The 26,066-nt window shown below is 44.3% G+C and overlaps 2 protein-coding genes across 2 annotated transcripts in view; one reads left to right on the top strand and one right to left on the bottom strand.

Moving 5' to 3' along the window:
• Positions 1-320: 320 nt before the first annotated feature.
• Positions 321-23,697, bottom strand: ODAD1 (outer dynein arm docking complex subunit 1). The gene is made up of 15 exons (XM_083584093.1): positions 23,639-23,697; positions 20,751-20,833; positions 17,714-17,813; positions 16,131-16,320; positions 15,592-15,714; positions 15,391-15,504; positions 14,541-14,608; positions 13,036-13,223; positions 10,979-11,104; positions 10,681-10,763; positions 9,867-10,035; positions 7,328-7,491; positions 6,596-6,699; positions 3,384-3,462; positions 321-1,775 (listed from the first exon to the last, which is right to left on the bottom strand). The coding sequence occupies exons 2-15, from the start codon at positions 20,815-20,817 to the stop codon at positions 1,668-1,670; spliced, it is 1,683 nt and encodes a 560-aa protein (XP_083440219.1). The 5' UTR covers positions 20,818-20,833; positions 23,639-23,697; the 3' UTR covers positions 321-1,667.
• The window catches only part of EMP3 (epithelial membrane protein 3 (MAM blood group)), a 23,520-nt gene continuing 18,196 nt past the window's right edge, over positions 20,743-26,066 (top strand). Inside the window, exon 1 of the mRNA XM_083584120.1 lies at positions 20,743-20,873. The gene's annotated coding sequence lies outside the window, so the exon portion shown is untranslated. The remainder of the gene's footprint in view (positions 20,874-26,066) is intronic.

Raw genomic sequence — 26,066 nt, 5'->3', positions numbered from 1 at the left:
TTAGCTACCAATCTAGCAAAGAATTTTCCTGTGACCAAAATCTTCTGCTACCTTTACTCACACAAGGAAGGCCTGTTTAGCAAAGTTCACCTGCAACGTTAATGAAAAGATTATTCCTTGGAGGTCCTGTTGCTTTACTGTTTCTTGTTGTGTTTCCCCTCCCACCGTCTCAAATTTCTGGGAGACGAATTTAGATAAAATTCTTTAAATTTGGATGGATGGTAGACCTCTGCCTCATCCAGAGGCACATTCAACCTGCATCACACTATCTCTGGGTTCAGTTCCCTCTCCCCCCCCCCCCCACAAAAAAAATCCAGTCGTTACCTCACCAGTTAAACATTTTAATCATTTTAGTTTCCAATTTACACTGATAATCAAAAAACGCGATAGTTTTTCCCCACTTGTCACAGGGACTGTGCATGAGTTGCCCCCATCAGAGGGCAGGCCCCACCCACTGCTGTGGCCTCCCCAACACGCACCGCTCCCACATTCCACACCCATGGGAACGACAGAGATTTTTTCCATGATGATTATCTTTGGGAGAGGAATGGATTCCCCAAGATTATTCTCTGGCGACACTGTAGGAAGAGGGCACTGCAGGGGAGGGTTTGGGTGAGGTGAATATGATGGGAGTATCACTCTTTTTGAGGATTAAAAAAAAACACCACTCATTCTAAAATCAGGGCTAAAAGAACTTAAAAAACAACAACCCACACCTTGAGGAAACTGCTCCTCACCATAAAAAGCAGAATTTTTGCATAGACGTTTACATGTAATCTTCAAAACTCAAGACGCTGCAGTTTAGCAGTGGTAAACGAGTGCTCTGGGTGGAACTGACACAGTCTCATTTTAGATACCCATGTGGTAAAAAACACACTCTGAGGAACAGGCTAGTTGGTTTTAAAAAAAAGAAGTTAAAACATGTGGCAAATGCTTTGAACACACCCAATTTCCTCTCACACAGCAGAGCAGACACTTTATACCCTTCATGGGCCTCAACCACTCTGTCTAAGACAGCGAACGAGACTTCATTAGACTCTGGCAATTCATAGCATGAGGGAGCTAACATGCCGGTTTCCTGACACAAGATGGCTGCTGGGGAACAGAGCTGAGTTTTAGTCACCTACTTCTAAGCCCAATGGTGAATCCTGTTAGGACAGGGAGCTGGGCCCCCTTGCTCCAGAAGGCTTCTAGAAGTGCCAGCTCACTAAACCAGAGACTCCTTTATCAGAGAGGTCGCAAGTCAATGTACCATGACAACAGCCAGAGGTGTGTTTTTTTTAAAGACGCATTCTCTCTTTGCAAGAGGATCTAGAGTCAAATTATGAAGAATTTAAGCAAGTGGGCAGCACGGGAGTGAAGAGCGTTGTTGATATGGTGGACCATGTGTTATGTATCATCGGCACAGTCCATCTGTCCTGATCGAGCGAGCAGCCAAGAAGAGGGGCGTTGCACCAGGAGGAGGGAGATCTTTGGAGATCCACGGCAGGGTGGAGGCTACATCCAAGCACGCCGATCATCCCAAATGGGAAGAAGGCTGCAGAGGCTACAGGTGTAAAGGCAGTGGCGCAGGACCACACCGTAACACAACCCTGCCAGTGGCAAACTTGGCTTCCGTCTTTTGCGTGGCACGGGACACAGACCGCGTATATAGCTTCCTACTCCAGTCAAGAGGCCTGAGATTGTTTCTTGGCCGAACTTAACCCACCACGTTCATCCGCTAAATCAGGCTGTGTGTTCCTCTTTATGGAAAGCGCTGCTGTCTTGCTTGCGATCTGGAGGCCGGGAGAAGAGAAACCTCAGTTAATTTTGTGAAATGGTTTCGTAACCGCATGTATCTGTGGAAAAGGCTCAGGGGAAGACTCTTCGGCGTCACATACAAGACTCTTGAGATCAGAATACCTGGATCAGTAACTTATTGAATGCCTTAACTGCTACTGTATGGTGTCAGAGGTTGGCATCTTGGGTTCCCTGCAGGGGACCCTCTGCCAAGTCCCATAACCTCTGGAGACCTCCCGCTCCTCCTTTTCACTGTTGCTGCCAATCCATTGCACCTTTTTGAAGATGCAAGTAAGGACAAGTGTAAAGAGAAGGAAAAGTGTCCATCTCCACTTGCCCTGTGCTCTTTCTCTCTCTTGACAGAGAATAGAATCATAGAACTGTATAGCTGGAAGGGACCAAAAGGACCATCTGGCCCAACTTCCTGCATTGTGCAAGATGTGCCCATAGGAAGGAGAGGGGAAGCTGCAGCAGTAACAGTGGCAAGGAGGGAGGTGGGCCCACACAGGAGGGGGGGATGCTGAGAGTATCTTTCCCAAGGGCTCCCCAAAACCTGCTACTGACTAGATGGCGAAATACAGCAAAATCCTGAATTTGTGTTTAAGTGTTGCTGTTATATGAAGCACCATCAATCTGCATGGCATATACGAAGTACAAGTGGGCAGGTCCCTGCCTTCAGGAACTCACTATCTAAAAGGTGGAACAGGGGAGACAATAGAGGAAGGGAGGGAAATGGAGGAGTTGATAAATCCTGGGAGCAGGACATGCATTTATTTTAGATATACATACAGTGGTACCTTGGGTTACATACTCTTCAGGTTAGACTCCACTAACCCAGAAATAATGCTTCAGGTTAAGAACTTTGCTTCAGGATGAGAACAGAAATTGTGCTCCGGCGGCACGGCAGCAGCAGGAGGCCCCATTAGCTAAAGTGGTGCTTCAGGTTAAGAACAGTTTCAGGTTAAGTACGGACCTCCAGAACGAATTAAGTACTTAACCCGAGGTACCACTGTATTACAGTGGGAAGAATAATTAAAGGATAAGACTGTTGTTGATAAATGTTCCTTCCTTTGCTTCTTGGGGCCATAAGGGACACTAAACGTTTGTATCCAAGCACACCCATGATTGCTTTTAGGGCAGCCTGCCTTGATTTTGTGTTGCCCTTCGGATTTTATTTTTTAAAAGCTCTATGGATTTTGTTGTCTCCAGGCTTGTTTTATGACTCAAGTTATTTGCATTTTGCCATGACCTTTTGGCTTAGACAAGTAAACTAATAAATATGCCAAGAGGTAGGGAAAATATCTGCCCCTGTGTGAGGATTGTTTACTCCGACTGCCAAACTGCTTCTCCATGAAAATGTTTTTAGAGCAGGGGCCTAATCTACTCCCCCCGCCCCAAGAGGCAAGGAGAGTTGCAGAAAGCAAAGCAGAAGAGGAAATTATTGTATGGCTGTTCGGAATTAATTTTGCTGTATATAAATATACTGCAGTCACAAAAGGTATGTAAATAATAATCCAGTAAGGAACTTGCTTCAGAAGACCCCGATCTGAGTAATAGTAATATTAGCTCTGCATCCAGGACTCTGTCTGGCCTTTTGTACTCACATCATTCATAATTTTTTGCTTGAGCTCTTCATGAGTTAAGGGTTTCTCGTCTTCTTCTGTTATTGGCTCATGGCCAGTTCTGCAAAGAGCAAACATTAAGATGATAAAAACGAAGAGTGTCTTTTGCACTAAGTACTGCAAACCAGTCCTTTTAAAAACAGGGTTTTTTTTCAGGGCTCCTCCCAAGACCAGTTTTTATTCAGCATTTATTCCAACTTGTTCATGAGGCATTTATATGACAATAAGCAATCATCCTGATGTACACATCTTCCTGTTAATCATTCATTTACCCCACAATTTTCAATGCATTTCCCCACAACTTTCTAAGAAGTCCAGTTTTGTGGATTTGTTGTACTAGGGTGACGGAGTGCTTTAACCTACTTTAAAGGCACAAACCTAAAGTTTTGCACTTGAATCCCTCCTGCAGAACACTGGCAGTCTGGAGGCACCCAGAGAGATGGAATACGCTGCATCTGTTGAATGTTCTGCCTGCTGCCAAGTTATTCAGAGTAAAATATTTCCTGGGAAGAGGGCAGCTGGATCTAACCCATTGCATCCCAGTTCCATCCTAAAATTTCTTCTATGGGTTTAACACAGTAAACCTTTCTGCTCAGAAAATCTGCTACTATTCTCCTCTGCATGAGTGCTTTTCCTACCGTGTGTGTGTGTGTGTGTGTGTAAACCAAGGCCTCTTATGGCATTTAGTCTTGATTGCATTTTTTAAATATTTATCCAACATGGGTCTCCAAGGCAGCTTTAAACATAATTAAAACCATCCATTTCAATATAACAATTAAAAAATAATTACAGAATCAGCAACACACAAACATATACACAAAACAGAAAGCAGGAAATCAGTTAAATGTTTCAAAACAAACATGTCTCTTGAGCAAACAAGAACACGCAGAATTGGCAACTACAACTTAATAATGTAGGCACCCAATGACAGAAGCTAGACAGGGTGCATCAAAGAGCAGGGGCCATCCTAGAAAAGGCCCCGTTCTCCATTTCTTCTCCTTTAATGCTGGAGGTGGGAGCAGCCAGAACAGAGCCGCAGCAGAATTATTTGTTTCCCCAGCTTTTAATGTGTCTTATTTTATAGAAACAAAAATAAACTATACATTCTAACTAATGATCCTCATGTCATCTATCAACATTAAGACACTGCGAATTAACATTGTTTTATAGAAATCCACAAACGATCTTGATATTCTACCAGAGGCTTTCTCTATATAAATAATACATTCCTATACAACATAAAGACATAATTGCTTTATAATTAATTAATTCTTACTACTGCAGTTCTTTCTTTTACAAATTAGGCATAATTTGAATCTTATATTAATTTCCAGTAGTGCTTTCCAAATATTTTATATTGAGTTTTACAATTCCAATACAAAATACATTCATGCAAACACTTTAAGGACTTTATCATCATCATCATCATCATCATCATCATCATCATCATCACAGTACTATTCCAGATTGTTTTATAGTAAAATATTTTATGCATTAATATTCTATGCCAAATATCTTTTGCTCAGTCCCACACAGATGGCATTTGCTGTTTCTTCCGGTGTTTAGCTATCCGTATCTGGGGACACTGCCAACATATTGCCCACCATTTTTCTTTCCTAATAGCATAATCATAGGATCCATAATTTATTCATATCCTATGATCTCATCATTTTTCCTTGTAATTTTTTTTAACTGTAAAACATTTTCTGCAATAACATTCCATACCAGATATCTTTTTCTCATTCCCTTAGATGTTTCTTCCAGTGTTTAGCTATCTGTATCTTGGGGTGTTACAAACATAATGTTATGCACAACCCCAATCTCTAAGCAGTGAGAGATTCCAGGGGTTCCAAGCGCTCACTCGGGGTTTGGCTTCCTTGGAACAGGGGTGCTCACTTGAATAAAATGGGCAACGCCAATCAATATTTGGGGGGGGCTAGCTCCCTCAAATATTTTATGGGGGTGCAAAAGACCTTTGGTCCCTAGGAGTTGGCTCCTAAGTCTTGGAATGAAGGTCAGTGGAGACTGAGGTGTCTTTAGGGTGTATGGTTTTATATGCACATGTGTACAACCTGGATATAGGATTTGGGGGTTCACAACATTAACACATGGGTCCTACTTCCCCTTTAGGTTTCCAGAGAAGCCTCAAAGTCCACGACATGTTTTTGTTTCCCAGCTTCCAGCTCTGGCACACAACAACTATTTTGGCTATTGTTCTTCTGCCTAGGCTCACATGGTCTCCAGCCAGTTGAGGGGAGTGCAGGGGGACACCTGTCAGTTTGCATTTCTTAGTGCAGAAAGTATTGATCTGATGTGTAGAGATCTTTCCTATTCTACTTAGTTCAAGAGTGTTCTGGAAGGTTTCTTTCTATGTGAAAGAAACAGGCAGGTTTCTGATGTTTGGGTTATTCCTTCTGGGAAGCTGAGTACAGCTGGTTTAAAACTGGTTCTGTTATCTTTCTGTCAAGGTCATGCTGACTATAATAGTCAGGTCAGGAGGAGCCTGGGTTTCACACACTTCCTTTTCTATCTCTTTGCTCTGGTGTGGTGTTCCGTTCTGTATGCTATAATGTTAAGGTTTAGTCTTATTATAAGTTCTTTTTAAGTTTAAGTTAAGTCTGCTACAACTGGATTTCTTATGGACTGTGCCAATTCTGAATGTATTGGATTTGTGACCATTATGCTCATTTGCCTTCAGTAGCAGTAAAGCTCTGCTGGGTGAAATACAATTGCCTCTAGTCTATTTTTTGGGAACTCTGCAACGTGTTTAAGTCCTCCTCCACATGCACGACGACACCTACCCCATTTTCCCAGACAGAATCATCACTTAGCTCATTCTTTGAGATGCTGATGAGCAGTTAAACTGGACAGCTAAAGCCATTACAAAAAGAATACACACTCATAACAATATTCTCTAACATCTTCCCTTAACATATGCTAATTCAGTTTTCCTAATAACATAACCATGAGGTCCCTTCATAAACTCATATCCTATGCCCTCCAATTTTCCTTGTTACCGCAACCCAAAATATCTGAACTTTCCATGATCTCAGTATAGAATACCCTTTGCCAACCCAGTAACCTCCAGCTGCTGGGCTGGCAGGAGCTGATAGGAACTGTAGTCCAAAACAGGTTGATACAGAAAATCTTAAACATACAGGCAGGTTCATGTGGGGTTAGGCAGGTCTCCTTACCCAGCAGTGGGTGGCCGAACAAGCATAGGCTGTGCCCGAATCTCAGGTTTCTGCCCCAGAAGCAGTTGCACTGTCTCCAGAGTGTCGTAGGGCCGATCATATTCCTGAGAAAAGAAGAGGCAAGGTTTATTGATTGCTTCCCCTCCCAGTAGAGATTTAAAATAAAACAGCCTGAGGTCAACCACACTGCCCCACCTATTAATCCAGATCTATCTATTCTTCCTACTAGATCAATTAAAAACCGAGTCACTTCGCTAGCTGCAGCTAATATGAGAATTTTGGTTTTCAGTTTTTTTAAAAGGTTACTAACCCTCACAATTGCAGAAATGCATTTGATAAAATAAAAGTAAATGTGTTAAGGGATTTGAAATGAGGCTGGCAAAGCAAAAGTAATATCATGCTTTCAAGCCCTGTGGACTCCATTGCAGAGTTGCAAAGTAATTTCCCTCTGTACCAGGACATTTTGAAAGGAACACATACGAACAGTTATATCAGAATGGGATTAAAACCCTAGACTATTCAACAGGAAAGATTTGCAAGCAGGTTTGTCCTGCAAAATCGATAAGGGTTCTCACTCTCAGTAAAATATTTTGCACACGGTAATTGCAGCAGGGAATTGGACTCAGAGAAGTGAGTCAAAAGGTTGTCTTCTCCTCTCCCTTTCTCCATGATCCCTGAGCCATCCTTTTCTCCTGCCCCTGTTGTTGTGTCCTGCCCATCCACCCTGCATACCTCAGCCTTGGCGAAAGAATACATAGCCAACAGCTGGTTGGTCTTTTGTTCAATCAAGCCCAGGTAGATCGCAACGTTCTCGTCCTGGGCAGTCGTCGACCCCCCCAGCTTCTTTTCCAGCACTGAGTAGTCACACTGCAGTTTCCAAAAGAGAGCCTCGATTGCTTTGAGAGGAGGAAAGAAAGCAAAATGAATGAACCCCTGCCCACCCACACAGCTCTTAACTTCAAGCACTCATTTCCACTCACTTCCTAGAGAGCCTGGAAGTCTTGAGGTCAACCTGGATAAGTGTCTGGGGGCACCCCTTCCCCAATTCAAGGTGCCCAGTACCTAAGGCTCGCCAAATTATTCTGCACATGAGACAACACCCCATCCCCCAAAATAAACACCTCTCCCTGGGAGCAGAAATATAATAATAATAATAATAATAATAATAATAATAATAATAATAATAATAATAAATGATTTATCATTTTTCTGCTCTTTCATGACACACAGAATTCGCTGCCCAAGGCAATGGTAGCTCCAGCCCTCCTAAGAGTCAACTTGATAAATGGTGGCCTGGTTTGCATGGTCTTATCTTGGCATTTAATAAGCCAGGATATGCATGAGCTACTGCTGCTCGCAGGTGCCAGGCAGCTCCTTTCCTCAGCCCAGCAAGCAGGCGGCTGAACAAGCCAGGACCCAGCTGTCTATCATAGCTGCCCATTATCTGAAAACCCAGAAACTATGGTGAATGGCTTACAAACCAGCCAGGGTCTTAAAATCAACTTTAAGCCATGGCTTAATATCCTGGCTAGTTTGTAAGCAATCAACCATAGCCTCCAGGTTCGCGCATGTCAGGAAGTGAGAAAGAAGCCATCGATTTCTGTTCCAACCTGCGTTTGCTGCATGCAACGCTGTTTCCATTCCACTGCAGTTTGGCTTCTGACAAGCAAAAAAACCAACCCCTATGTTATTCAGCTCACTGTCCACTGTGGTGGAACTTGACAGAACTTCTGGCATTATTTCACACCATTCGCTGCACTGCAAAGGAAACATGATGCAAAGCGGGAGGGAGAGTCATCAATTGTGTATCTTTTGCAAGCTTTAAATGGCAGCAACAAATACCGCTCATATTCGCGAGATTGCTTTCCATCCCTGGCATGGGATGTATAAATGAGCACTGGCAATTTCCACCCCCATTCCCATCAGAATTCCTCAACAACCCTATGGGAAGCTATAATTGATAGCTGAGTCCTGGCTTGTTCAGCTGCTCACTTGTGGGCAGAGCGAAGCGGCAGATAACACTCATTCACATCCTGGCTTATTGAGCCAGGATATGATAGTGCAGATTTGCCCTGCATGTTCTGTACTTTTTGTCTACATGGCTCTTTGGAAGCTATCTTCAACTGGCCAGCCATCAGCCCATCTTGTGACTATGAATTCCAAGAGACAGGCTGGAGTCAGGTGACAGCTTTCTTTTGTCTGTTTTCCCAGAAAGCTGAAGGCAATTTGAAAGAAGGGTCCATTGGGAAAGGAAAGCCTCTTAAAATCACTCAGCTTTCTTAAATGCTGCAGTTTGTCTTCAGTCCTAATTACACATTGCATGGGAAATAAAAATAATAAAAGAATTTTTTTCCTTTGTCCCACACCTACTGGCAACCAATTCCACAGGATAAGCCTGAGTATTACTGTTTTGACAAAATGATATTCTCTCCCTCTTCCAATTTTGCCTTTCAGACCTCCCCCCGCCTCAAGCTTATCTGTCTGCTGAGGATGATACAGCCAGGATCTGTGCTATTTTCTGTGACTAGCTGTGCCTGTTGGCTGATCATCCTGTTCCTCAAGGGAGTCTATGGACTGCATCAGGCCCATACAGCCTTTTCAAACCAGAACACAGAGCTATTTCCCTCCCCACCACTATCCCAACTACTGGCAAGGAACCACAACCGCATCTTCCTTTTTTAAAAAAATAATGGTGCTGAACGTAACAGGGCCTGGTGACCAGGGCTGGGCACTGGCATTCGCTGTTAGAAAGTGAAGCCTCTCATCCTCCACTATCTGTGTAGTGCTAGCCTAGCACTCAAACCTGCCCAATAGTGAGAGCCAGTGTGGTGTAGTGGTTAGAGTGTCAGACTAGAACATGGGAGACCAGGGTTCAAATCCCTCCTCAGACATGAAGCTCATTGGGTGACCCTGGGCCAGCCACTGCCTCTCAGCTTAACCTACCTCACAGGATGTTGTGGGGATTAAATGTGGAGTGAGTGAACTGTGTATGCCACCTTGAGCTCTTTGGAGAAAAAGGTGGCATGTAAGTGCAATCAATCAATCAATCAATCAATCAATCAATCAAGCGCTGGCCAGATTCCTTGCTGCGAGAGCTCAGCAACTGCTATGAAAAGGGGCATCCCGAGAATCTACATTTTCAGTGCAAAGACAAAACCAAGCCCCAAGTTCAGCAGGTTGCAAAGGAAAGCTTCAGAACATGTTTCCAGTTCCTACAATGGTGCCTCCACCATCTTTCTCTTCCTGGCACACAAACACAGTCCCTGCTTACCGTTCTTGAGCTGCTCCCAAATCTTGTGGTGACCCTTCAATGCCAGCTCAATCCGGTTCGCCTCTTTCACAGCTTCCTCCTGCTGCGCTTCAGCCTCCTTGAGCCGCAACAGCTGCTCTCCCTCGTCCTGGGCACTTTGCTTTTGCGCCTCCTGTATCTCATGGTAGAGCTAGAAGAGTGGAGGAGCAAGATGGAGAAAGCGGGGGGGGGGGGTCGTCATTAATTTCACTATTACAGGAGGTTGGCAAAAACAAGGCGCAAATAAGAGATAAGAGGGTGGGAGGGCATCGTTCCTGAAAGAAGCTTGTGCAAAAATAACACTGTGGTGCTAGGACATCTCAAAAGGGAAAGAGCCCTGATGCAATGTGGTGCAGCCCAAGGTGTATTTGGGTAAGCAGAGGGCAGCCACAGCATACATTTAAAGCAGATTCAATGCACATAGCTTTCCACAAAGAATCTTGGAATTCTAGTTTGCCCCAGCACCCTTAACAAACTACAGTCGTCGTCCCCAAGCCGCATGCTTTAAATCTATATGGTGGGGACACATACTACTTGTTTCTGCACTTCTGTTGAATAAGGAACTGGGAACCAGGAAGCAAACTTCAGCCTCGTTCAGCAAGATGCGGCAGGAATCCCTGCTTGCTAACAGCAGCAAAGGTTGGAAGAATTGGGGAAGAGGGTGGGGAAGTATGGGCTGGCATTGTGATGATGACAGCATTGTGTAGAGACTTCAAAAAAACTTGCTTGCACGAATATCACTAATTCTATGATAAATTGTAATGGGGGGGAGGGGAAACCAAGACACAGCACTAACCTCAGTGATTTGTTCCCATATCTGCTCCTTCTGATCGTTCTGATCATTGACGTAGTTGAACTGAGCAAAGTTCCGTTCCTCCTCTGAAGTGGGAAAGAAAAACATCGGTAGCAGATCTTAACTCGCATCCCACTGCCTGAACCAGCCAGTACCCAAACTGATTCAAGGGAAGTCCCTATAAAGGGTAAGGTCCCAGATCTCATTCTGTTCTTCCTGAGCCAAAAAGACCCAGAGGACAGTCATGGTTCAAAAGGAAAATGGACCCTCTCCCATTGCAGCCCCCTGCCTTGCCTATCACCTTGCACGTATATATTCAATGCAGCATCCAAGGTTGGCGCGTCGGTGAGTTCCAGGACTTGATCCACGGTGGTGTGTAAAGATTCAAGCATCTCCTCCTCGGGGTCTTTCCGTTTGGACTCTTCCTCTGATTGAAAATAAAGAGAATCTAGGAGCCCCGGTTCCTAGGGCAACCTCAAAGTCATGTGAATCCCCACCTCAATCAGAGACATGCATTAAAGGAGTGGAAAAGCCGCCCATCTTTTTTAATCACTTGTCTTGACCAAAGCTGCAACATTTCAATTATTATAAACCGCAAGAGGAAGCAAGATGTGACGTGTAAACCAGCGCTCGTGGCTCGATTCTCCTCCAACAAACCACACGAAGAAAGCAAGGTTGATGTCCCCTATGACAAGGTTGCAGCACTGGGGGCTTTTTAGCTTAGAGAAAAGGGGCACAAGAGGCGGCAAGACAGACATTTATAAAATTATGCGTGGCATGGAAAAAAGGTTTTCTCCTTCTCTCACGGCAAGAGAAATAGAGAAATCCCCATGAAGGTGAGCGTTGGAAGATTTGCATGGAGAGAAACAAACCATAAGTGGTGGTTTGTTGCTGCTTTTCAGTAAGCTATAGTCTGTTTAGCAATGGCTTGCCGTTGACCCAATTACTGTTAATAATTGCTATGCCAAAGGAAGTAGGCAGATTGCTTTAGAAATACTGTTTTACCCACATGCGAATTTAAATCAAACTCACATGATAATTTATTAAAACTCACATGATAACTTATTAAAATGTTTTAATTGGGCTGCAGCCATACTCTTTAGCCAACTATTTCTCTGAATACAAAAAAGTTCATTAAAATGTGTGTGTGTGTGTGTGTTTTGGGGGTTACTGAAGATAACACAGATTGATTAGGTATTAACCCCCAAGATCCTCTGCTTTAATTCACAAAATTCTTCCCAGAGAAGCCAGAAGTCCTGGCTCTGAGCTGTTCCACTATAAACCACAACACACGCTTGCCTCCCAAAGGCCAAGGGATACTTCTGGCACCAGACAAAGAAGCAAAGACTGGCCCTTTTCTCACAAGCGTCTGATTGTGCAGTTCTTGGCTGCTGGTGATATCTGCTGTTGGTAAGTTATACTGTATGGTGATTTTGCTTCTGTAGATCCAAACAGATCTTGCTATTGTGGGGGGAATTTACTACAAGCTTTTGTGGAATTTAATACATAACTTTTAGTTTTGCTCATTACGTATTATTATTCAGGACATCTTGATTTTCTAACTGCCTTTCACCGTGAGTTCCCAGGGCAGATTACAACAATTTAAAAATATAACATTAAGAACAGTTAAAACAGAATACAATTAAGAGAATAGGGTGGACCCTGAGATATGTATCTCAGGCGTCAGAGGCCAGGATAAAGAGGTGCATCTTCAGCAAATGATGAAAACCACATGGTGAAGGTGCAAGACACACATCTGTGGGAAGGGAACATAGTCTAAAACTGCCACAGATAATGCCCTCTCCTGGGCTGTCCCCCTCAACTGTTGAAGATGGCAGAACTACCCTACAACATTCTAAATCCTGGAGAAGGTCTGTAGGGAAGCAAGCGGGTCTTACATACATTTGACGCCTAAGTCATTTAAAGCTTTAAATCCTAGCATGAGCACTTTGAACTGAGCCTAGAAATGAATTGGCAACCGATGCACCTGTTTTGAAACTGGCTATGTGAGTTCTAAATGGATCCCCAGCCAGTAGCTGTCTTTTGGACGTGCTGAAGTCTCCCAAGTCATCTTCAAGGGCAGCCCTACAGAGAACATGTTGCAATAATCCAGTTCTGAAGTTGCCAGAGCATGGGTAACAATGTCCAAGTTATTTCTGTCCAAAAGGGTCCATGGCTAACAAACGAGCCAGAGCTGGAAACTGGCACTCCAAATCACTGAGGCCACCTGAGCCATTGCTTAGTTTCTATTTGTTCTGTACCTGTTTTGTCTTGCCACAAAACCACTTCTGGGCATGTGGGAATGAATGAATGACTCAATAAATAGCCCCTAATCATACATGACACACACAAACAAACCTTTCTTTTGCTTGGCCTTTAGTGCCTCCTCCGTCAATGTCCTCTCCTGCAGCTTGACGGAAATGAAATCATTCAAGCGCTGGTCATTCTCTATCTGGCGGCATAATTCTTTCATCTCCGATTCATACTGCGCTACATCTTTCTTTGCCTTGTCCTGCAGCTGGCCTAGGCGCGTATGTGCCTCATCCCTATAGTTACCCCAGTGGACAAATGGGATGGGGACAAGATTTGGATATGTGAGAGAGAACCACCAGCAATTCCACTTCCCAACTTTTCTTCATGCTCTTATCCCCATTCCTTCACCACCCCTGAAATCTAGCTTAAAGATGAAGAGCGTGAGTGACAGGCAGGAAGTCCTTGTTTCAGATATTACTTCACCATTTAGGAGAGGCCACAGCTCCCCCGGCATAAAACATCTCTGCGTGCAGAAGGACCTGTGCTCAACTGCTGCCATCTCCAATTACGGAATCTCAGGTAGAAAAGGCTGGGAAAGGCCTCAGTCCATGATACTGGAGAGCGGCCGTAAGTCAGGACTGAGAGTGCATTGTGTTCAATGGGCTAATGGCCTGGTCCACTCTAATGGAAAACGCAGGTGCCGATGTGCAATCAAGAGCCTCAAAGTGCACTCCTTGATGCACTGGAAAAGGAAAGCAGGCTTTGGCTCTACCACCCCATCACCTGACGGTTTGGTAAAGCCTCGCATTCTTTTAAGCACTGTGCAACGCTCTTTGCAAGCTTTGGGTGTTGCTGTGAAGTCCCAACTATGTGACATCAGTAGCCATGCCTGCATGTCAAATTTGGACTGTGTGGCTTGGATCTGACCTACAGAGCCAAAAAGGTTCCTCAGGCTTGCTGCACAGGTCACAGAATCCTGCTTTTCCTGGTGCAGAATTTTTGTTTCCCTGAAGCAGAATTTCCATTTTAGTCCACAGGATATATAGCCCTGTCTTTTATATTAAGGTAAAGGGACCCCTGACCATTAGGTTCAGTCATGGCTGACTCTGGGGTTGCGGCGCTCGTCTTGCTTTATTGGCCAAGGGAGCCGGCGTACAGCTTCCGAATCACGTGGCCAGCATGACTAACCCGCTTCTGGCGAACCAGAGCAGCGCACGGAAATGCTGTTTACCTTCCCGCTGGAGCAGTACCTATTTATCTACTTGCACTTTGACATGCTTTTGAACTGCTAGGTTGGCAGGAGCAGGGACCGAGCAACGGGAGCTCACCCCGTCACAGGGATTCGAACCGCCGACCTTCTGATCGGCAAGTCCTAGGCTCTGTGGTTTAACCCACAGCGCCACCCGCGTCTTTTATATTAGAGTGATGCTTAGAAGCTAGGACTTGGAGGGAGCATGGCTATTGCTGATTAAGTTGTCACAGTGCATGAATGGGTGGAGGCAGCAGGACAATGGAAGAGCAATGAAGAACCAGGGTATGAACATGAGCAAGGTTTCTGCAGGGACACTCCTCCCTGCCCCACCGTGCTTGAGTACTCCCCTTCCCCTAACCTTGCTTCGTAGGCTGCAGAGGATGTGCTGATGACTGCGCCAATGGCTCTACGAGTTTCCAACAGCTCCTAGAGGGAGAGAGAGGAAGCATTCAGATCTAGTCCCTAATTGCAACACAGCTGTACTATCCTGTTCACAAAGTTCTATCTCCTCACTGTAGCCCAATCACAACAGCTCTTCCCTTCTTTCCTAACCATTGTCATCCACACCATAGCAGAAGCACAGTCCATAGATTTAAACTCCACATGAATCTGCAAGTGTTAAAGAGGTCCTGTGAATTGGCCTTCAGACCCTGCCCTGTCAAACCCAAGAATCAGAAATCCTTAGGTCCAAGAGGATAGGAATAAGGCAGGGGGCATCATAATTTTTGTTGTCAGAATCTAGTTGGTCAGTTACAATCCCTAGTTTAATAAGAAAAAACATACCGTATTTTTTGCACCATAACACTCACTTTTTTCCTCCTAAAAAGTAAGGGGAAATGTCTGTGCGTGTTATGGAGGGAATGCCTACGGGTGGCATGCCTACGGATTTTCCTCCTCTAAAAACTACGTGCGTGTTATGGTCGGGTGCGTGTTATAGAGCGAAAAATACGGTACTTTCCAAAATGCATGGTTTAGCTTTGTGATTCTCTCCCAGCCAATAAAAAGCCTTGATATATTTTTTAATACCACTCTCAACAGTCAATCATATCCTTCCATTCCATGCTGGAGTTCTCTCCAAGCAACCAGATCTCACAATTCTATAACAGAACCTTCATTAGTCTATATCACGACTCCAGTCCCTCTCAGAAACTCTCTTGGGCAATTACATCCTGTCAACTCTCCTCAATTTCCTCCTAGTGTGAATGTACCGTCTCTAGACGTTTATAAAGCTGTTCAAAGCGATCGTGTTCAAGCCGGAGAATTTCTAGATCCTCACGTAGCTGTGAATTCAAGACGAGCTGAGAATTGAATTCTGTGGTGGTCTGGAAATAGAAAAGTGGAGTGAGAAACTAAAGACAAGCCAAGAATCCTGGCTCTCAGAAACCCTGGGCACTTGCAACCATTTTTACCCGGTCAAGCTGATTCTCAACTGTTCCTATCCGCTTCAGCAAGTTGCCCTTCTGTTCCTGGATCAGGGTCCCAGTGCCCACCACCAGCTTCTGGTCAGTCAAATGCTTGTTCCAGTTTTCGATCTGTCAGAAATGAAGAATGAAAGCAGGGAAATGGGATGAGAAACTAGTATTTGGGATAGGACTAAAGAATCCTTGGCTCTTGGATCTCCTGTTCTAATGAATTCAACCCTCAAGTCCTAGCTGCCAATTCCCTCTGCATTTTTTAAAGCCCCACACCCATTTTTAACCCAAAAGTTCCTCCTCTCCTTTCTAGAGTTTCTCTTTGCCTGTTTTTTTTGGGGGGGGGCAGGTGAAGGAAAAAATCTTTTTCTTAGAGACTTCCATTCTGCTCTCAGGGCCTCACTTCACGCTACTTGTTCTCTGTACCTGCTATTATACTCCCCTCCCCACCTGGAAAGCTTCAAAATCCTATCTCAGGACACTACTTCACATCAATAAATGCCAAGCAACTTGGTACTTAGCTCCCTTCTCCATACCTCTTTATCAAGCAGGGCTACCTGCTTCTTCTCTTGAATTATTTGCTGCTTCACTTCATCCCGCTGTCCCAACAAGGAACGGAGAGTGTCACCGTGGACCTTTTCCTGCTGTGCGTTGGCCTTGCTCTCAGCCACAGCGTGCCTCTGTAGCAGCTCTTTGTTATCCTTCTCCAGGCGCTTTATCTCTGCCCTGTCCAAGAGAAGAGGGGCAGAGACTCTGAGGGGCGGCAGGATGACACGGCGAGACACAGCTGCGTGGGCACGTACGGGAGCGCCATGGCAGCAGGTGTGCTGGTGAGTTTTGGTTGGGATTGGTGGCAGCGCCAGCTCAGAGGAGCTTTTGAGACACTGCTACAGAAACTCCTGGAAAGCTGGCGATTTGAATCTGAGCATGCATCTCCCCAACTCTGGATGGGACAAGATGGAACGGGGAAGGGGGGGAATCGGGACAGGATATACTCTCAAAAGAGAGCAGGCTTCAAGAGTTAGCAGCTCTGTGTAAAAAGGCACAATAGATTTCAGGCCTTAGGATGACATTGTGCCTTTTTTATCCCTATGAAACAAGCAGTGTTGGGAACGCAGAATTTCTGATTTCCCTACAAAGAGAGTACTATGTTTTGTAGGTCAGGGTAGAAGGCCAGAACTTCAAGGTTCTCAGGGGCAGGGATGATGAGTAATGTTCATTAAGTGATCTAAACCAGAGTACGAAGAGAGAGAAGAATCCTAAATTCTCTGGGAACATTTTATACTAAAGGGGCAGGAAGAGGTTGGACACACAGAATCATAAGTAGAAGATCTGAAACCATGTCAGCGTGCAAAAGCGCATAATGGCAAAAAATAAAATGTTTGTACATGCATGTACACATATGTGCTAGATTGTGGGAGATGGAATTTGGCCGCATGTGCTAAAGAAAGGCAGGTTATATGCACAAACATGTCCACACTTGATGTGACCAAACCAATTGTCAGCTGTATGTTGCCAGGAGCATATCAGTTGCTATGTGCCCTTGTGTTAAGTCAGTATCTGCTTCAGTACATGAGGTGGGGATTATTTCTTAATGCTCAGCTTACAGCTCTCTCCTTGCAGTAGGATGTACAATATTCAAATGCTCCCCAAATCCAAAACTGGATGTTTCAGAACAAGAGATGACAGGCTGTGCTCTGTGCCAAGAAAAATGGACAGGAGATAGCACCCCTCAGTGCGATTATATACCACTCTCTCATCAAATTGTGGCACAACTGAAAACTAAAGATTAGACAACTGGTCCAATGAAAGCAATTTAAGGCTGGTGATGGGCAACAGGCTTGTTTCTATTAGAAATCTGAATATGATGTAAAAGAGGGATCAGCTCATTCTTGCCCCCAATAAAAATATTTTGCAGGATTTGGTATAGCCTCCAAAACCCAAATGCATACACTGTGATGGTCTCTCCCAGACTATTTCCAGCTATCTAAAGAACTATGTCCATCTCCAGCGTAAGAGGACAGTACAACCATGACGTTCCTGCTGTGAACAGGGAAAAACAAAAGGGATCTCCAAAAGGGATCCAGAATTTTAGCAAGGGTATGAGATGAATACATACTTCTGCCTGCGAATGATTTCATGGGATTCGAAAGCGTAGGCATGACGGTTGCCTTCAAGGAGACGAAACTGGCGCTGGAGTTTGGCTAACTCGCTTTCGGCTAGTGGAACACAAAGCCAGTGAAGCAACAGGTGGTTTGGGGAGACAGAGGAAAGAAAGGTGGTTAGAAAGTCCAGCATGATGGCCTTCTCTTAAAGACCCCACCTATCACACCTGGCGCAAGAATTAGGGCAGAGACTAATGTGGTCCAGGATTACAGAAAGAAGGGAACCTCCCTGCTGTGTTTGGCACAGATTTGATGAGCACAATCATGAGCAACTTAATGACTACCAGTGGTATTCCATTTATATAATGAGCTCCAGTTGGCTTTGCTAGGCTCGAGACAAACAGCTGTTTTTAAGAGAGCCAAAAGGGGTTTGAGAGAGGCTTCACTTTCCATGAACATGCCCACAGGTTTTGTCCCAATGTCACTTCTAAACAAACAGGTTTCGCAGGTTCCTGCAACAATAAAAAAGCCTCTAAGACCTGCCTGCCAGAGAACATGCTTTTCCTCATAGAATTCTGGGCAATGTGGTTAGTTAAGAGTTGCTGAAAATTATAACTCAGTGAGTGTGGACCCTCCAAGTGTCCCTATTTTCCAGGGACGCCCCTGATTTAGAGAAGCCATCCCGGTTTCTGATTTGATCCTGGAATGTCCCACTTTTCCTTAAAATGTCCCTATTTTCACTGGAGAAATGTTGGAGGGTATGGAGTTATCTGACCCCCAAGCCATCTGAAGGCAATCCTGTATAGGGAAGTTTTTTAATGTTCAATGTTTTATTACCTTTTTATGTATGTTGGAAGCTTCCCAGAGGTGCTGGGGCAACCTAGTCAGATGTGTGGGGTATGAATAGTGAAATTATCATTAAGGAATGGGACATCCCTATTTTCATTGGATAAATGTTGGGCGGTATGCAAGTGCCCAGAATTCTTTGAGGGAAAGAATGTGCTTTAAAGGTATGGTGCATACACAGCCTTCATGTACACAGCAATCCTTCTTTCAAAGAGCCTTCAATTCTCTGAAGAAACAACACATACAGTACACAAGTGTCAATAACCTCCATGTAGCCAAATGATAGGTCTCTTTGATCACTATCAGGTTCCTGGACCCAGGGAATCCTTGAGTCTTCAGAGCTTGGGAAGACGCTGGGAGGAGTTGGTAGAGCTGCTTTTGCGCTCCTGATCTAGAAAGCCCTGATGTGTGGCATGCTTTGATCAGTGCTGAGCCCAATCATTCAGTGCAGTTTATGAGGAAAGGACTGAGGAACAGAAGAGGCTGTGCTGTCTTTCAGGGGAGGCAGCCAGGGGAGCGAGGAAATACCTGTTCCCTCCTCATCAGGACATGATTGCTTTTCTAATCAGGTGCTAATAGTGCCAAGAACAGACAAACCTTTATTCTACACTCCAGCCTTATGGACTCCTGGTCCCTTGGCGACAGACAGGCTCTTGTTTTGTTCCTCGACTGCCATTTTTTGTTCACTCTCAGCAAAGCGAATGACTCAGTCTCTGGATCCTCACAAAGCCACTGACTCATGCCCACATGTGTCCCCCGTATGCTAGCAAGGATTTGGACAATTTGTACCTCCGCTACTTTAATTTAGTCCCTGCTGCTTTTCAAAGCCAACATTCACTTAAGAGGCCTAGTTCAAAGAGTAATTCTTACAAGCTAACCAAGACATGTGGAAAACAGCCAAGGCGCCCTGGTTCTGTCTCTTTGGCCTCATTCTTTGGATACAAAGGCCTTATTTCTCATCCCTCTGCTCCCTTTCAAAAGCAGTCCCCTTTAGCAACATTTTTGCTTGGCTTGAAAAATATCCCCCAACTCCTTCCTAGTCACCCTGGCAAAAACTGAAAGGAAATATATATTATTTCATGTAGCTGTCAAAGAAGGAGATACCCTCTTAGCTTTATTTTGCAGAACTGTCTGGTACCTTCAGTTTGCTTCAACCTGGGATCAGTTTCAGTGAGTCTGATGTAGTTATACACATTTCACTGCAGACAGTGAGCTACTAGCATAAATCTTCTCAGTAAAAATATTTATTATTGCTGGTTTCATAGCTTTCTACATACATGCACTGGCCTAAGACCACAGCAATATTGTCCATGAAAACCCTTTATAAAAATGCCAAATATGTATGTGTATATGTATGTGTATATGTATATGTATATGTGTGTGTATATATATATATATATATGATGACATGGGGGCTTTATAGCAGAGACTTAGGCTAAGAAGTGTCATGGGAAGTTCCCTAACCACAAGAACGTTTGCCATAACGTCAGCTGAATATCCACATGTTGTCAATGCATTAAAGCATGCAGCAATTCAGAAAAGCCTGCACTAACCCCAAACTTCAAAAGTTTAAACTGCTCTGTGAGACAACAAGAGTGCTCTGCTGATATTTCACAAAGTTTGGGGGTGGAAGGATGCTGTGAGGGAAAACAGCAGCCGCTAAAACACTATGGGAAGAGCAAGAATATATATGGATTTCAGCCTGGAATAATCACATTGGTGGAAACAATATTGCAGTGAGCTCAGCGAAATCAGGGCAAGCCCTCACCAAATCCAGACTTCGGCCATCATCGTTAAAGGATGTCTCCCTGTTCAGAGAAAGTAGACCTCTAAATACCAGATGTTTGAGACGAAATGGGGACTGTCACTTCCATGTTCTGCTTGTGAGTTTCCAAAAGCATCTGGCCAGCTGTCAGAAACAGAATGTCTTGGATCCAGAGAGACTTAATCCAATCCAAGGGGACTTTTATGTGCACAGCAAACTGAATGGAGAAAGTGGGCCAGAGAATGACCTTTCTGTTTCCCTATTCCAATGTGTGTGTGTGTGGGGGGAATTTTCCATTCAAATGACACTGGGATCACATCACAAGCTGCATCCAGGGACTCTAGTGTTACAAGCTTCCCACAACAATATTCCCAAATGCAAATTCTGGCTATGCAAGTGTTCCTACAGCGCTATCCTCACTTCCCTCCATAGGAATTTACCAAGGCCTTCCAAGTCCACGTCACTGCCATCTGAGCGGAGGCTTGAAGCAGATTTGAAGAACGGCATCTTCAGTTTCTTCCTGCTGGTGGAAAAAATGATAAAACAAAGTGGGAGGCTAGCAGGTGAGAATCACTGTCATAAAATAACTCATTCATGAAAAACAGTGCAGCATACTGCATAAAACATTTGAACGGGGAGACCCAGGTTGGAACACTGCTCACCATGACCCACCATTTCCCAGTCTGATCTTGGGCCAATCACATGAGCTTAACCAAGGGGGGCGGGGGGGGCAGCTGTCCCCCCCAGATCAAGTAAAACAATAGAAATACTTAACTGACCAATCACATCAGTTCTCCCCCCCTAACAAAAACCTGGCTACGCCCATGGCCAGTCACTACATCTTAGTCCAGTGGTTCTCAAAGTTTTTTTTTCTGGGCCAGGCTTTCAGAATAAAAATTTGCTTGTGCCACACTGATTTTTTTATTGATAAGAAATACAATGGAAAACAAAAAGAACTCCTAGCAGTGCTTGATTTATAACAATGAACACAACACTATGAAAAACTATCCATCCATATTCTGCATATTCTGCAAATAAAAAAACAAATATTTTGATACTAATCTACACTACGCTACACTGAATAATGTTTCTTTGATTGTCCACAAATCTTTCCACCACACTTGCCATCATCTCTTGCCACACCTCAGGGGTGCTAGGACAATTAACGGCAAGGGAGCAAGACACCTCTATTCTGTATTCTGAGCTCCCTGAATAAAAACAGAAATAAATCCAAATTAAAGCACACATATAAAATGGCAATCCAACATTTTCTCCCGCCAACTGACATTCATTCTACCAGCGTGCACGACGCCACAAAAACCTCTAACCAGCTGCGTGCATCTAAATCAGGGCTCTGCTTTGTTCCTGGCAATTATATTTTCATGTATTTTAGAGTCTGGCAAACGGCCTTGCGAGATCAATGCACCTTGAAAGGCAGGTTTAAAAAAATAAACTTCATTCTAACTCAGTACTTCATATGCAGTCTCTTCTGCTGCAATAGCCAGGATACTTCTATCCATTACACAGAATCATAGAATCATAAAGGGATCCCAAGAGTCTTCTAGTCCAGACCCCTGCGATGCAGGAATCCTGCCCACAGCCATCATTGGGTGGGTTCAAACCACCAAGCTTCTGGTTAACAGCCAGGTACACTGGCCCATTGTGCCACCTGAGGGACAATTTGTGCCTTCAGTATTTCACCTTTTAAAAACTCCCATCCATCTTGAATTATCTTCTCTTTGAGTATTTGTGACCATGAGACTTCACCTAATAGTTCCTTAAGAAGTATTGAAAGACTTCAAAAGGTACCAATAATGTTCAAGAGCCCAGACTTATAAATATAATCATTTCCCTGCTTGCCTGAGGTGGCAGAGAACTGCCTCAAGATGCCTATACCCAGGAAGCTTTACAAGAGTTCCCTCTTTCTTTCAGTGTTAAGACATCAAAACTAGGGGGGCTTTGGGCTAAAATGGCAATATATAAATTACTTAAAACAAATGATTAACGTAGGTGGTGGTAGCAATTAAAAAAGTTGTGGGCCAGAAACTTGTGCAGACTTATCTGCATATCCTCCAACATTTCTCTGATGAAAACAGGGTCAACCTGTTAAACAGCAGCAGCAACAATCATTTTATTATTTATACCCCACCCATCTGACTGGGTTGCCCCAGCCGCTCTAGGCAGCTTCCAACATATATAAAAATATAATAAAATATTAAACATTTAAAAACTTCTCGATGCAGGGCTGCCTTCAGGTGTCTTCTAATAGTTGTATAGTTACTTATCTCCTTGGCTCGGGGGTCACATAGCTCCAAAGAAGATAGGGACACCCTACCACACCCTCCAATATTTCTCCAATGAAAATAGGGACATCCTAAGGAAAAGCAGGACATTCCAGGATCAAATCAAAACTGGAGTGGCTTCTGTAAATCTGGAACTGTCCCTGGAAAATAGCAACACTTGGAAGGTCTGTATTTGCAAGGCTGCAAAATACAAGAAAGGGGTAAGCCATACAGTGTGAGTGATATGAACACTGGCAAGGCCACGATACACGATACAGCTGCAGAGTGAAAACTTTTTAAGCAGTCTCTAATGAAACAGCCAACTATGTAACAACAAGCCCTTAAAACTAGTGTCTTAATAGATCAACTTCTCAGTAACAAAGAGGATGTACAAACCTTGTAATGCCCACGTCTTTCGCCTCACATTTTATTGGCTGAAAAACTATGAATGTAATTAGCAGAGCTGGAGGGTTTTGTGGTTGTTGTTTTTTAAACAATTCCACTGTGGGTGCCTTTGTGGTGAAAAGGACAATCCACTTTTCATTTTAAAAATGAACATTTAAACTAAAATCAGGTGTGCATGCAGCATTTCCCTTTGTTGCCTTTATTGCTTTCTTGTGGTCCAGCTGAATGACCACAAAAATGCTGCTGCTGTAAGTAACATCTTAGTAGAACCACCCTTCCTGAAACAGAATAACCTCTGGTACTTAGCACAAGACACACAGAGACACACACACCATGTTACTTCTTAAATATATCCCATCCAATAGTTTTACGACCACAGCAAGCAGCATAATGCATTAGCACTCACTAAATTTTGCCCACACTTAAATCCGCTCATCTCTTTTCAAATCACACATCTACCTCATCCTTCTTCATATACATACCATTCTCCCCTTTCCATCCAAATTCATCCCATGCCCGTTTTCCCACTATACCTAAACACCCTCTTATCCAAAATCTGTATAAAAATGCAGCTTTCTCAGCATCTGTGAACTGGATTAATCAGCCCCACCTCCCGCTCCAAAAGCATTAAGTAGAAGTACCTTTGCTCTCTACTGGAGAGCCACTCTGACAGCTATGCACTTTATGTATAGGCAATCTGTTTGGGGGATGCTGTGGTGCAAACTCCTGGGCTCTCCTGCCAGCAGCACACGTTGCCTTTGTCAACTCAGTTGTTAGCAACCGTCTCCAGGAAATGCATCAGCTCTTCACCAGTCCTAATGAATGAGGAAGGGCAAGAGGAGAGTAAAAAGAGAGCAGGTTACATACAACTGATTAGGAAGGCATTATGAGGATTCCTGGGTTCTCTAAAAGGGTAATCTAGGGGGCCAGCTAAAACAGGGAGCAAAAGTAGAAGAGGGCTCCAGGGTTTATTTGATAAGGTAAAGCAGGGGTTGAAGGATATGGTGGACCCGAGATCCAAATGAGCTCAAATGAGACTGCTGTCTTAGAGCCCAAGAAAGAGCAAGTTATTTTGAATTCTCAAAGATAAAGGGAGGTTAAATTTGTATGAGTTATAGAGCAATAGCTTCTGAATCTACTGGGAAGGTAGTAGGGTATAATGAGTTATAAGTCATGAAAGTCAAACACACAGAGAAAAGGCTTATCTAGGAACATCTGGTTAGTTTAGACACATTTTTCTCCTTTTCCTACCCTTCCTTATACTTTGCAATCCCTGCCCCCCAGCCCTACATACAACAGTCCTTTAACTTTCCACCATGCCACACAGGGTCCTAATACTTTGAGATGTACCTAAGGCTCTACCAGGACATAACATCGTAATTGTCAGGTCATCTTGTTCCATGGATTTCTCAGGTCAGAACGTCAGCTGCCTACAACTACTGCTGTGTGCATTTCTAATCACAACAGCCCGAGAAAGCAGGAATTTAGTAGCTATATTTCCATTTACTGTCCCCGCCCCTTCTCCTCAGGAAGTGCTTCATCTGCTTAATTTCTGTGTTCCATACCACAGCGACAGTTAGAAAAAGAGATGGCAATCCTAACTAGCATTGTATATTGTTGGTGGGCACCAAGTAAATGCACCAAAGCTCCTATCTGCTTCCATGACCAACTGCCAGCATGTTATGCCAAAGCTTTAATGTACCAGATCCAGGACATGAGAGTTCAGGTATCAAACAAGTGAAGGGTCACAGCTCATGCCAATATCACTGAAGATCATGCTAAGACCCTGTGAGGGCATATGATGCTTAGCAGCTCCAAGGACCCTAACAGGATGTGGCAGTGCAGTGTAGTGGTTAGACTGTAGGACCTAGCAGGCCAGGGTTCAAAACTCCACTCAGCTGTGAAGCTCACTGAGCAACCTTAAGCCAGCCATTGTCTTATCAATCTAAACTACCTCACAGGGTTGTTCTGAGGATTACATAGGGGCAGGGAAGAGCCATATACACCACCTTGAGCTCCTTGGAGGAAAAATAGGATACAAAGGTAATACTAAAATCCCAATACTAATGTGTTTGGAGGTACACACCTACTCCAAAGACCCAGCAGGTGACCCCAAAGCCTGACCTCACCAAAGTTCTCTATAACCATGCCAAGGCACCTGAACCACCCCCTAGGTCCTGGTAGATCATGCTAAACCCCCCATGTTGCCATGCGGCTATGGGGCTCAGTCACACTGCAACCCCTACAAGTCATGCCAAATTCCTTTGAATGTGCTAAGTCCCCCATGTCCTGGAAGGCCACACTGGAAGTCCTGCAAAGTCACGTGACTCCGAATTATCATCTCACAATCACACAAACCCCTCAATGTCCCCCTGCTTCGCCCTCTCCAGATTTACTCAAACCATACAGAGGATCCCAGCAGTCCCTAAGCCCCACCCCTTCTGGTAAGCCCATCCCTTTACCTTACAGGCCTGCATTCCCACTGCGCATGTGCGAAATTAACAGTTCCTTCCTTTCTCCCCCCCTCCCTCTCTAGCCTCTCGTTCTACCACCTTCCAGATTAGTTCTAGGCACATGCGCAGTGTGAGACTTCGTAGCTGCCCGGCGCGGGGCGGGCGCGGGGCGACGTACGTAAAGGATCGACGACGCGGGAGGGTTGCCATGGCAACTTTCCATCGCCAATGGCCCTTGCCAAACCACATCCCTCCCTCAGTTTGTCCCACTGCTGCTGGTTGCCATGGAGACTGTTTCAGAAAGGAAGCTCGCGAGGGCTGCGAGATAATGAGGCACCGCGAAGGGAAATATGACAGGCTTTGGATGGGGCAGGAAGAGGGCTGCTTCGGAAAAAGGGGGAACTTTGCACCAGCCCCTCGACTGAGGGGAAATTTTGTATGGAGGAGAAATGACTAGTAATTTTGAGTATTTTTTTTGCTCGACTGGCAAATTATAAACTTCCCCCGCTGCCTTCCAGTTATACATTCATAAACTAGAATGTTACGTTTTTATTCAATATTCTTTTTGTGCCTTTTTAGTGAAGGGCAGGATATAATTCCCATATTGATATGGGGA

This window comes from Podarcis filfolensis, assembly GCF_964270895.1.
Source record: "Podarcis filfolensis genome assembly, chromosome: 13".
In the NCBI taxonomy this organism is placed as follows: Eukaryota; Metazoa; Chordata; class Lepidosauria; order Squamata; family Lacertidae; genus Podarcis; species Podarcis filfolensis.
The sequence above is the reverse complement of the archived record's forward strand: the minus strand, read 5'-3'. Positions and strand labels throughout refer to the sequence as shown.

Coding starts and splice junctions, on each gene's coding strand:
- ODAD1 (XM_083584093.1), bottom strand. CDS start 20,817: ATGCCGTTCTTCAAATCTGCTTCAAGCCTCCGCTCAGATGGCAGTGAC. Junction 14,609..15,390: donor TTTATAAACGTCTAGAGACG/GTACATTCACAC, acceptor CTCTCCCTCTAG/GAGCTGTTGGAAACTCGTAG. Junction 10,764..10,978: donor ATTGAATATATACGTGCAAG/GTGATAGGCAAG, acceptor TTCCCACTTCAG/AGGAGGAACGGAACTTTGCT.